General features: G+C 34.9%; 1 protein-coding gene across 3 annotated transcripts in view; it reads left to right on the top strand.

Annotated features, from left to right (window-relative positions):
• LOC149562801 (ARM repeat superfamily protein) overlaps positions 1-12,330 on the top strand; it is a 183,534-nt gene that overhangs the window by 60,891 nt on the left and 110,313 nt on the right. For all 3 annotated transcript variants that reach the window (XM_089826262.1, XM_089826263.1, XM_089826264.1), the window contains exons 7-8: positions 6,766-6,868; positions 7,023-7,165. In XM_089826262.1, coding sequence (XP_089682388.1) covers positions 6,766-6,868; positions 7,023-7,165 — 246 coding nt within the window. The remainder of the gene's footprint in view (positions 1-6,765; positions 6,869-7,022; positions 7,166-12,330) is intronic.

The following is a 12,330-nucleotide window of genomic DNA, read 5'->3' as shown; positions in this document are numbered from 1 at the left end:
TCAGCTGAATGAACTTAGCCTTCATCTTAGTCACCATCAATCTCCATCTAGTGATCTTCATTTCACCTTCCTCTTCTCTGTCCCTTTGTAGTTCCTTCCACCAAAGAGCAGCATGTCCCTTCAACTCAGTTTGTGCCAACTTTACTTTGAGTGGATCCTCAATATCCTCAAGCTCAAAGTAGTCTTCCAATTCACCAATCCAATCGATCAGGTCTTAAGGATTTAAAGTACCCGAGAAATTAGAAACCTCCATCTTATGCTTCAACTTCAACTGAGATCCAGCTCTAGCAAATTGGCCAACCCTATTTCCCATAGATCTCTCCACACGATCAGCTTTGGCCTCACCACTTGATCTAGCAAATTCAAAGTCTTCAACAGCTTCCTCATAACCATCTTCAGTACCCATATGTCGAGGTACACCACCTATAGCACTTATGATCTCACCGATCATATCACTCTTCATCAACGCCATCTTAGATTTGAAACTGGCTTTAATCTCCTCTATTTCAGATCTAAAATCCACTTTAACCTTCTTTGAGATCCTTTCTTCTACAACATCACTAAGATCATCAATTGGCCTAGGGTCCAATCTTCTTGGAGGCATCTTCCAAGATTTTTGCAAACCCTAATAAATCCACTTCACAGAACCCTAGTGCAAATTGCCTCAACTTCGGCGCTCGGTCTACACACCCAGGAACAACCCGACTCTGATACCACTTGATGTAGTGCAACGTAGGAGAATCCCCAAAGAAGATGTCCTAGCCCCTAGCAAATAACCACACGGTGGAAGATAAACAACAATGCAAGATTTGAAGCCAAGTCACAATAATTTATTCATAGATATAACTAATTACATGCAATGTGCTGGGCTGTAAGGCCTTCCTAGTTACGGCCAAATACAAAGCAAGTAATAGTTCTGCAAGATCCCTCAAGATCCAATCCAAACCCTAGCTAGTCCATATCCACAGTCTGGTAGAAACCTCCAAGGAAGATCCAATTGGTACTCGCAAGACCACCAAGAAATCTCCTTGTTTTGCAAGCCTCAGCTCCTAGCTCTCTTCAAAATTCGCTCCTCTACCACCTCCTCTTCTCCAAAATGGATGAATAATGACTAAAGACTTCACGACAACCCCTACTTATACCAATCTAAGCTAGAAGTCGGCCCATAATGCTAAAAACTAAATAAACCTAACATTAAATACTTCAAGAGCCACAAGTCGGCCTCCAACAAAAAATAGATGCCAAATGCCTTCAAAGGCTTACAATACTTATTAAATACATCAAAATTAATTACCCAAGACCCAAATAGGTCCACTCAATCCTACTAAATCCCTTAATCATGTAGGATAGCCAACTACCCCGGGATGCTCCTGCATCAAATAGTCAATACATAGACCTGATCTTCATTGCCAATGCTGTCAGGTATTATGTATTTTGTAATGTTTATCATTGGAAGCCGAAGCTCTTCACCATATAACCATTGATATAATTACATTTTGTAATAGCCTTTGTTCAAGCGCCCACTAGAAAGGGAGAGAAATGTGGAATAATTGCTCAGTAATGATTATCTGTTCTAAGAAGAGGAATGTTACAACATGGGACTACTTTTAGACTACACGCTCTGCTCTAGTATTGGTTTTATAATCATAATTATTGGCTCAAAAATGCACGTTGGCGCTCTAGTTTTGAGTTATGCAATGAATTAATACATATGCCATTCTGCATAGACACACTATTCACGCAATAGTTTCAAATTGTATGTGTGTTGTATCTTTCCATATGTCCATCACATTTTCTTGATGGTTACATTGCATTGTGGTTATGTGTATTATACATTCCATGAGAAGACGTTTCTTTGAGAGACTCTGGCCAATCTCCAACCACATTGCAATCTACTTCCAAACAAATGTCTGTTGATTGCTTTTGAATACACTACGGGTGCAATTCCTATGCAGCGACAGAAATATAAGGGAGAGAAGATGCGTGGAGTCACCAAAATAAGATAAAATTTCTCCACTCAAACTTTGTACAAACTGGGAGTCCCCGCCTTATACAATGCTTCAAGTACTAGCGATGGCTTCAACTATTCATTAAACTTTAGTGTTGCTTGATTAGTTTTTTTTTTCAAGGTTCTTTCCGTCAATATTCAAGTAAACATCTCAGTGAACTTTGAGCAATGAGCCAATAATACTCCTTGTCTAATGAATAGTCTGTGATCTAGAATGGCTGTTGGTGATTGCAAGTAACTGCAAAACTCTATAATGCAACATACAGACATCATAGTTCATCTTAGCAATGACTCATGCATAATGGAATGCAGTGGCACCAACATGAAGTGCTCCAACTTCAAATACTTTGTTCGATAATATTTCACTATATCACAGAAATGCTTTACTAATATTGAGAGTACCAACAAATAAGTTTAGGGATGGCACACTAGTTTCTGTAGAAGAAGACCATCACCAAATATAAATTCTGCTGCGACTTTGTACGAAGAAGACTTTCAGATTATAGATGTCGTTACTAGTGAGGGCATTGGGCTGAACATTTAAATGTTGCTCAGCAAATGGTCACACAGCTCCACAAATAAGTGAAGACTACCAACATGGCATTAAGGATCATATACTCAATCTGAGTTATATTGCTGAATTCACACGAGTATAGATATCTTTGTGGCCATAGACTCTACTCAATGACTTTTTTCAAGTGAACATGTGCACTCCTAAAATAGCCATCTCTTAGGAGTCAAATGGTGACAGGATATATGTAGATCTAAGCCTGGTCATTGTTATTGATAGCACCAATGAACTTTCGGAAGATTGATTTGGTAATATTTTCTCTGCTTTAAGACTCAAAACTCTTCTCAAATCACAAAAGATGGTATATGTCTTTGGCTCCCACAATGGCTTTCCTTCTTGAGCTGATAGTTGTTCATACAATTATGTAATCTGCTGGCAGTTCTATTCTTGACAATGGAGAGCTTTGTGAATAATCAACTTTATTATATGCACTTTGAGATTGCTTTAATCACAATTTTCTTACATGTTATTTATTCTGATCATGCATCAAGGTCTCCAATATTAATTATCTCACTTCCTTATATTTCAGATAGCCCCGCTTGAATAATCTCCTCAGCATTAGATATACGTGATACATAAACATAAATTGTATTACTTCTGATTAGTCTTTGACAGTGCAGACTATTGAGTTTACTTTGTGATTATTATTTATAGATTTATTAAAATATAATAATATTATATTTTAATTAGATATAATATAATATAATATTAATTAGTATGTTATACTAAGTTAATTGTATTAATATATTATGCTTTATTTTTTCATTAATTTAATTTTAATATCTTTATTATTTGTTAAGTCCCATTTTAAAAGGGAAGACCACACAAGGTCACCACAGTACGATTGCAGAAACATGGATAGACTTGATGCTTCATCGATACCATTTTTTTATTGCACAAAACACATCGGAGCAGGATAAATGCCTCAAGAATGTGTCAGTGTGATGACAATTTTTTTATGCTGTCAGCCTATATAATCCATGTATTCTTCATTGTCTTTATTTGTAATCATTTCTAACTTCCTCTTGTGTGATGGTGGCTTCATGTTTGTCTAATGTTTCTTGTTTAGTTTTCAAGGAGCTTTTTTTCATGAGAGAGTGGATGCATGGTGTGTTTCATTTCAGTGTTAATTGTTCATTAAATTGCTGGGTGGTGTGATTTTATCATAAAAAAAGCAATTGCTTGCTAAGATGATGCCTGGTTGCAGATTTTAAAAAAAGAAGACACTAAGCACACTTTTCATTATGACTGGCAATGTTGAGTTTGTGGGCCTGTTGATAGCCGTTGTCATTTTCAAAGACATGTATGGTTAAAGTTGTGGATGAGTTTATACCCGGGCTGTGATTTTTGAGTTGAAAAAGGATTTGGAGGAGCTGCACATGACTTATATAGATTGCTGAGTATGTTATTTAAAGATGGTGTGATTTATTGAGTTGAGCACCTTTTTGTCACCAATTTAATGCATTATGGAGTTGAATATGCATGATTAGGAGATCCTATTCGAAGTTAAGTAGTTTTGAGTTGAGAATGGTGCTGGAATCACATATATGAGGTCTTTGAAGGACTCGGCAAGTGGAGTTGATGTATATTGCATTTCTGAGATGGTTGAGGGCAGATTGATAAGAATTTAAATGCTTCAAAGTTGCTGCTATTTATTTTGATTACTGAGTATGTTCTGAAAAATTCAAAAATGTTGTTGAGTTTTGCATTTGAGTTGGTGGTCGACCTGAGGTTTGTGCCTCAGCCGATCGTGTTGCTGCTTCAAGGAAAGTTGGTGCTCTCTGCGAGTTAGTGCTCACTTATGTAATTTGCATTGGTACCCATTTTGATATGAAAGCTATTAGTCACCTGAAAGGGTTCTCCACGTGAAATACGGTGTTCTCTTTGTTGGCATTTGCTCTCAATTCTATATTTTTGTTTTATGTGATTTCATGAGTTTAAAAGTTAAAAATAGTGATTCACCCTCTCCCCCCTCATTATTATATTTATGGTCATCATCCAAGTCATTTTGATTGTTGTAAACTAAAATTTCTTGAGTATTAATTAAATTATTGAATTTGGCGAATTGACTCCTCACATTATTAAGGGTAAGGCAGATTAGAACGGAACTGTTCATATTGCAGTTTGTTAGTTGTGAGTTTTTGTATTCTGTTGTCCCAAGGTGTATTTTGGTTTTAGTCCAATCAGTTTCACTGGGTAGGTCATGAGCATTAGCACTTGCCTTTAGCAATATTCTTTTGTAAAACTAGTTCTTTTCTAGATTCAATTGTGTGTTTTTTAGCATCAACATTTCGGACCACACTATGTGATCCATCATCAGGATGAGAAAGTGCAGGATTATCAAAATAAAAAGATGTAGACCAAGCCAAACTCAAGAGCTATTAGAAGGGAGGGGGGATACCAGGCAAAACTATGCAAATTAGAGAAGAAAAAAAGCAAATGACAAAATATAAAATAAACACAAAAAAAAAAAATTTAATAAAAATGGGGGTGCAAAAGTCAACCAGAGGAATAAGGGAACAACTAAGAAGGTGGGAGAAATAAAGGATATAAGCTAACAAAGCGCATCCTTCAAAAAAGATTAAAAAGGAACCTAAAAGTCAAAAATAAACATAAAAACTTATACACAGTACCAAAAGAACAATAAAAACACACCCATGATAAAAAGAAAGAAACAACCAAAACCAAGAAAATGATACCAAAAACCCTACCAAATAAATCAATATATGACTATATATAATATATATTAAATACATATATTATTATCTATATATATATATATATATATATAGGATTTTATAAATGTATATATATATATGTGTGTGAGATATTATATATAGATAATAATAATAATAATAATTATATATATATATATATATATATATATATATATATATTGATTTATTTGGTAGGTTTTTTGGTCATTTTCTTGGTTTTGGCTGTTTCTTTTTTCTTTTTATTGTGAGTGTGTTTTTCTTATTCTTTTGGTATTGTGTATAAGTTTTTATGTTAATTTTTTACTTTTAGGTTCCTTCTTAATCTTTTTTGAAGGATGTCTTTTGTTAGTTTATATCCTTTATTTCTTCCACCTTAGTTGTTCCCTTTTTCCTCTGGTTGACTTTTGCACCCCCTTTTTTTATTTTTTTATTTTTGTGTTTATTTTATATTTTGTCATTCACTTTGTTCTTCTCTTATTCTTTGCATAGTTTTGCTTGTTATTCCCCCTCCCTTCTTATAACTCTTTAGTTTGGCGTAGTCTGCATCTTTTTAATTTTCTAATCCTGCACTTCCTCATCTTGGTGATGGATCACGTAGTGTGATCTGAAATGTTGATGCTAGAACACACACACAATCAAATCCAGAAAAGAACTTGTTTTACAAATGGATTGGGGAAATCTGATAATATTAATATTCTTTTGTTTTATCAGGCTGAGAAGTTGGAAATATAGTTTTGATCTGGCGAATTTAACTTTCATTGCTGTTCCATAATTTTTTCTTTCAACTTAATAGGGATGCAATTTTTCAAATGGAAGTCATGTTCATGAGAGAAGCTGAAGGGTTGATGGCATATTTGCACTGGATTTCATTTATCAAAGATAACAACAGTTAACCATTTTACATTATCAAGCACACTTATGCATGAGAACTCTTGCCATATTGCAATGCGATAAGTGACTCACTGGAGGGTACAAGAAGATAGTCTTGGGAAGTATTTGTTTACCAGTAAAACATATTTTAGTACAGGTGTCCCTTTCTATGCTCTAAAGTTCTAAACCACGAGACATACAATGTTGTAGGTGATACTATTGAAATTTACAGTGTGTGGTTTTCTTGTAATTTTAACAATAACTCAATTTACTTTTGTAACTGAGGTTTCGGAAACTAATAATCAAGATGAAGTTTTAGTTGGCTACTCTAGGCTCTAGATTTAATCTAATTAATAATGCTGTTAGCTACAAAAACTTAAAATAAAAATTGGCATTAGTCCCATTACTGTGTTTTACTAATCCAGTTAAGTTCACCTAAAATCTTCTATTATTTCATATAAAATATGTTTATGAGTTTTTGATTTTAATCAGTCAAGTCCTTTGCTCTTTTGAGTTAAAGAAGTTTAAGTACTTTGGAGATCTGTTCCATTAGAAATTTTTATTGTGATTCAACTCAGATGTCATAACTCACCATGCAGTGGAGTAAAAGGATTAGACCATTGCATGAAAAGGGACTTAAGCATGTCTCTAAGCGGTTGCAAGAGATGAGATCATTTCGCGATTCTGTCCAAGTCAATCAAGGTATGGATTCTCTTTTCATATTGCTTGTAATTACTACTTAATCATCTGGACTCTCAAGTTATTGTTAACTCAGAAATAATTCCAATTCCATTTTGTTTTGGAAATTTTCCATTTCTTGTATATTTTCTTGGGTATAATGGACTTCTCATCTCAGGTGGGAGCGAGTCAGAGATGGAAATTGGAAAGGCAGTACTCTCAGCCTGTTGGAAGCACTATGGAAAGCTCATGCTTTTAGAAGACTCTACTTTTCCTCATACATTTAAGGAGACACTACAGCAGTTCATTGCAGCCCTTCAGGTAAAGATTGCTTTAATTATAGATATTCATATACCATTCAGCTACTGACTTGCCATTTTTGAGTTCCTTTCTGCAGTTTTTCTTACCTTGGTTCAGTTTTAGTGTCCGTGTTTTCTGTCACTTGTTACCATCTGCATTTCATTAGTGAATATCTTTTACATGCATGGTTGCAGACATGTCAACTGTCTCTGGAGGGTATACTTTAGAACTGAATGTAGAGAAAATGTATTTGGAGCAAGTTGTACCATTTATTTTGTAAGTACTGTAAAGGATTGCTAGTGAAGGTGACAGGGAATCCCAAGGGAGATGATGCTGTTGTTGCTCGATCAAGTCTATACCTTATTTGTCGGTTAATAGGCCAGAAGGAAGACACATCTTAGAGGACTTCAGTATGACAAGAATTATTCACATTCTAATGATGGATCACGTAGTGTGATTCAAAACGTTGACGTAAAAATTATTCACAGAATCTAATCCACAAACTTGCATTCCATTATTGAATACTCAAAACTGAATACAGTACTCAAGATTAATCAGAAGATAGAACTAGTCATGGATTGTTAACTCTTAACAATCAACAGAAATATGCCTTTTACAATATAAGCAAAAAATTGCTTGACATCTACAGTACAACCAAAAGCATTATGTATCTCACAGATATTGAATACAACCGTGATTGAAAAACTAAATGATCATACACAAAACATTTACAAATAATTTCTGCAGAAGTTACATAAATAAATAAATATGGAATGGGATTTAATAATATTATAAAATTAAAATATAAATAGTAAATAAATGATCAATAATAAATACGATATAATTGAACTTAGATAATTAATTAAGGGTCAAGAGAAGACAATGGATACATATTGGACAGGTCCACACTGGATGCAGATGCACTATCTGGATGTGGTTTGGATGTGCATTACTGATTGTGGATGCTCACCAAGTGCATTCAAAGTGCATCTATAGGTGTGGATATGCTTCATGGGCGTATTCAGAGGGCATCTAGATTGCATCTGTTCCTCGTGAAAGTTTTTTCACTTAAAAAACGTATCATAAAGTGTTTTCTAAATTATTTTTTTCCCTAAAACATTGTGTGTCTCGTGCAAATGGCACTACTTCGGGTTCAAATGATCTTGAACTTGCACCTACAGCAGCTCAAAATGCAATAGATGACTATTTTGAATCTTTGATAATCCTTTTGATGATTGATGAACAGCAATGACTCAATGAAGATAGAAGACAGTTACCATTTTTGACTTTCAATTTTGTAATTGTAATGATTTTCATTTGAATTGTAAGCCTAGACATATATGATTTGGGTTATTTGAATATTTCAGAACTATCAGTTGACATTTAATATTTATCTTTGGCATTTGACATTAATCAATGATTTAATTTGGTATATTTCTCTAATTGATTTGCATGTGAGCGTGCGCGCGCACACACACAAAAACCCACATACCAAAGCCCCAATATTGTTTTTGCATGTAATCATGTTCCGGATACTCATACCCATGTCTATACCCGTAACTTAGGGCAAGAGATATCCTCAACCTAAGATATATTAGGGAGAAGTATGGAATGGGGATGGATATGGGAATCAACAATAAAACTTAAGGAATAATCTTCACACTCTATGCTAAGGGAAAAAAGTTTATTATAATCATTAACAACATATCTATAGGGAGGAATTGACAAACGCCACTAATCTAAGACTGTGCAAATAATTGGACTAAATACTTTCTGATTCCTTCTGTGAAACTGAAAGAGTCTTTGGCGAGTCTTTGTGGGATCCAATTAGTGAATGTATCTTTAGTCGTAGTTGGGTATTTCTATAGCATATGAAATTGTGTGTGAATTTGCTTCTGCCACTTGGAATCATTGGTTGTTTATGAGGGATGTGTTGAGTCTGTTGATTTGGTGCTTGGCGCAAATGTGAAGATGGCTGCAGTTGGAAACAAAATTAATGGGAAAGTCAATTCCCAAAATTGCTATGCGTAATGCTCATAATGTGGTCAACATGCTTACTGGGTGTCCTTGGTGTTACATCCCAAATTTTGTTACATTTAAAAATAATCTTCTAGCCGTTCGAAAAATTTATGTGAAGTTAGTTGTTTGGTAAATATGTTGAAAATGATTGCTATGTGAAATTGATCTATCGATAAAGTTGTTGAGACACTTTCATTCTTGTGAAATGGAAATTTGGTTATTAGTTATTGCTTCATGTGACATGTTAGTTAGCCATTATGATTGGAATTGAAAAATGAATATCTTTGAAATTGAAAATGAATATGTGATATTTTATTATTATTTCAAACTGTGGAAATATGTTATTACCCAGAATCATTTCCATTTTGTAGGAGCACGATGAAGGGGGGAAGTGTTCTCAAAATGGGAGTTAGGAAGGGGACGCCCAAATCCACTGTCAAGCCATCGGGTATGATACTAATCACCTGGACCAAGGATGAAACAACTAGACAAGCAAGAAAGTACAAGGATGACCATGAGCTAACCAATTAAATTGAAAATATTATAAAAACTCAAATAAAAATATTACCTTCATTGTATGGATGAGTCCCAATGTACTTTTGTTATGCGATCACGTCTTAGTATAATAATAGCGTGTCTATACTCATACTTGTGTGGGTATAAAATGTGTGCGTACGTACACACACACACGCTCACACACACACGCACGCACACACACACATATACACGAATCTCAATATTTGGTGTATACATACATATACATATACATATATATGTATATGTATATGTATGTATGTATGTGTATGTATGTATATACATACATATTAAGGCTACCCAAACAAGCATGAATATGAAAAGGGTGACATTAATATAGTAAGGCATGAACGATAACGGTGTTACCATCCTTGTTCTTTTATTTTGATCCTTGGCTATGATTTACTTATTATTTATTTAATTGTTTGGAGTGGCCACCTTTTTCCATGACTCTCAAGGCATCAGGCTATATGCTTTTCCTTTTATTCAAATATGAATTGGAAGTCCCGTGCGGACATTCATGCCAACTCAGTCGTTCTTGCGTAATTGAGCATGCATGTGAGTGTCTATTAATCATCTTGCTTGCCTCTTTATGGATTTTTTTTTAATATTGCTCTCACCCCTCTCGGGCAGTCCTGGCTTTCAAATTTGCTTCCATGGAATTTTCTTTCTTGTTCATGCTATATCCATCTCTGTTCATATCAAGTACGGTGGTGATTATAATCAGTAATTGCCTTGATTATTGCTGAGTCTATAAGGAAATCCAGTTTATCATTCTTTGATTGAAATTGAAAGCTTTGTTAGCAAAAGCGGGTGGCTAATACCCGACGCCAGTAGAAGCCATATTCTCCAAATCACGTCTGCAAAATTAGGTCATGCATTTACATTAATATGCTATTTATTATGTTACATCATGCATTCTGAACTTGCCACCTTGCCTCTTAGAGCAAGCCTTTTTTTTTTTTTCATTGGAAGCTCAGAATCAGGATGTGTGGCTTTAAAGTATTCTTTTCCCATTATACCTTGTTATAGGAAAGAAATTGTCTGATCGCCGAAAGGCTTTACATGTTATAGTACTTCAATTCAAAAGCACATATGTATCTATCACAAGTCACATATATGTCTGTCACGAGTATCGACCCCTACAGAGATAATTCTAATATATCTATGAGATGGGAAGCTTCTCTATATGTTAAAGTAATAATCAAAATAAAGGCTTAACTCACTTATGATGCCATAGGCTAGAAATGGCATGAAGATGGAAAATGTATAAGTACTCTTTTGAATCAGATATCATATATTGAACCTCCCCGAGGACCGACATGGTTGAGATGGAGGGAGAGAGTGGGGATAATCCTGCAATGAAAGGAAATTAAAATCAATAATAACATTCAAATTTAGTAACTAAGATAGCTCATGGTATCCTTGTATAAATTCTTGTTGTCAATTCGAGCAGTGGGTGATTGGGTATCTAAGTTGCCCATCCGAAATCCTTGGCCAAGGTAGTTAATGGCATGTTTGCCACTATGATCACCAAAGTTCAGAGTACTAGTAGTTGTGAGATAGGCTGATTCGAAAGTGTCTACAACCTTGATAGTTGACCAGTCGACACTCTAACACTAGGATGCTCAATGGTTGGATAAGGGTGTCCCAAGCCAACTCCTAGGGTAGGGAGGGCTTTTCTCAATGGAGATTGTTTGGGGATACTATGGCCCCACGGTTGGGGGGTAAGGCCCATGACAATGCTTCTCTCTTCCAGATTCCAAAGCTTGCACAACCTAGTGTCATCAATCGCTTATTCTTTGGTAACCTTTTCATGTTTTCGCATTTCATTTGATAAATATGTTGCTTTCATGTATTTGAATATTTCCTAAAGTCAAGAAATTAGATTAGAAAATGCAAGTGAAATGTTAATTATTAACTGAAGGTCATGTGAATCTAGTAGTTAAATTGTTGTTAGTTTCTAATTATTTTGAAATGTAAATTATAGTTATCTCGTATTTCTCCTTCACATGAAAGAGTAAAATAACTGATTTAATTGTATCTCTTTTCATTTGGTTAAGATGCCTTTTTCTTTAAATTGATCGGTTATGTAGACTTAAGATTTTTGGCATGTTACACTTGGAAAGGGGCAAAATTTAACAGTATCTTTCTCATACCTGATGTGAAGCTTCTTGGTGCCTCTTTATTATTCAGCTTAAAGATAATGCACCTATAAAAGTTGAAGATTTGAGATTATGTTTTGAATCCATCAGGTAGTGAAGTCCACTAGAGTGTGTGGAATTGATCATTGCTGGGCACAACATAACATTGAGGCTTGCATTGACCTATAACTTCTTAATTGACAGTGAAACTCGTCATTAAGTTGTGAAAGTATATTTTTGAAGCATCCACTTGCATTCATTCCTCCTTTAGCAGTGTAGACCTTATTCAAAGCTGTGATATAATGTTTTGGGGTAACGTATTCAGATGCTGAGTTACAAAAGTCTTGGCCTTTGTGTGATTTCCCAAAAGTTGTGAGGATCGTGTGGAACAAAAACAAGGCACTAGAAACCATCGCTTATGCTCAGATTTAGGAAGTATGGTGTTTCCATTGGATATGGGAAATATGGTTGTGTATTCATTCAGTGTTG

This window comes from Cupressus sempervirens, chromosome 4 (genome assembly GCF_028749045.1).
Source record: "Cupressus sempervirens isolate cs-2001-9-10 chromosome 4, ASM2874904v1, whole genome shotgun sequence".
NCBI classification, from domain to species: Eukaryota; Viridiplantae; Streptophyta; class Pinopsida; order Cupressales; family Cupressaceae; genus Cupressus; species Cupressus sempervirens.
Note: the sequence above shows the minus strand (reverse complement) of the source record. Positions and strands in the feature narration are given on the sequence as shown.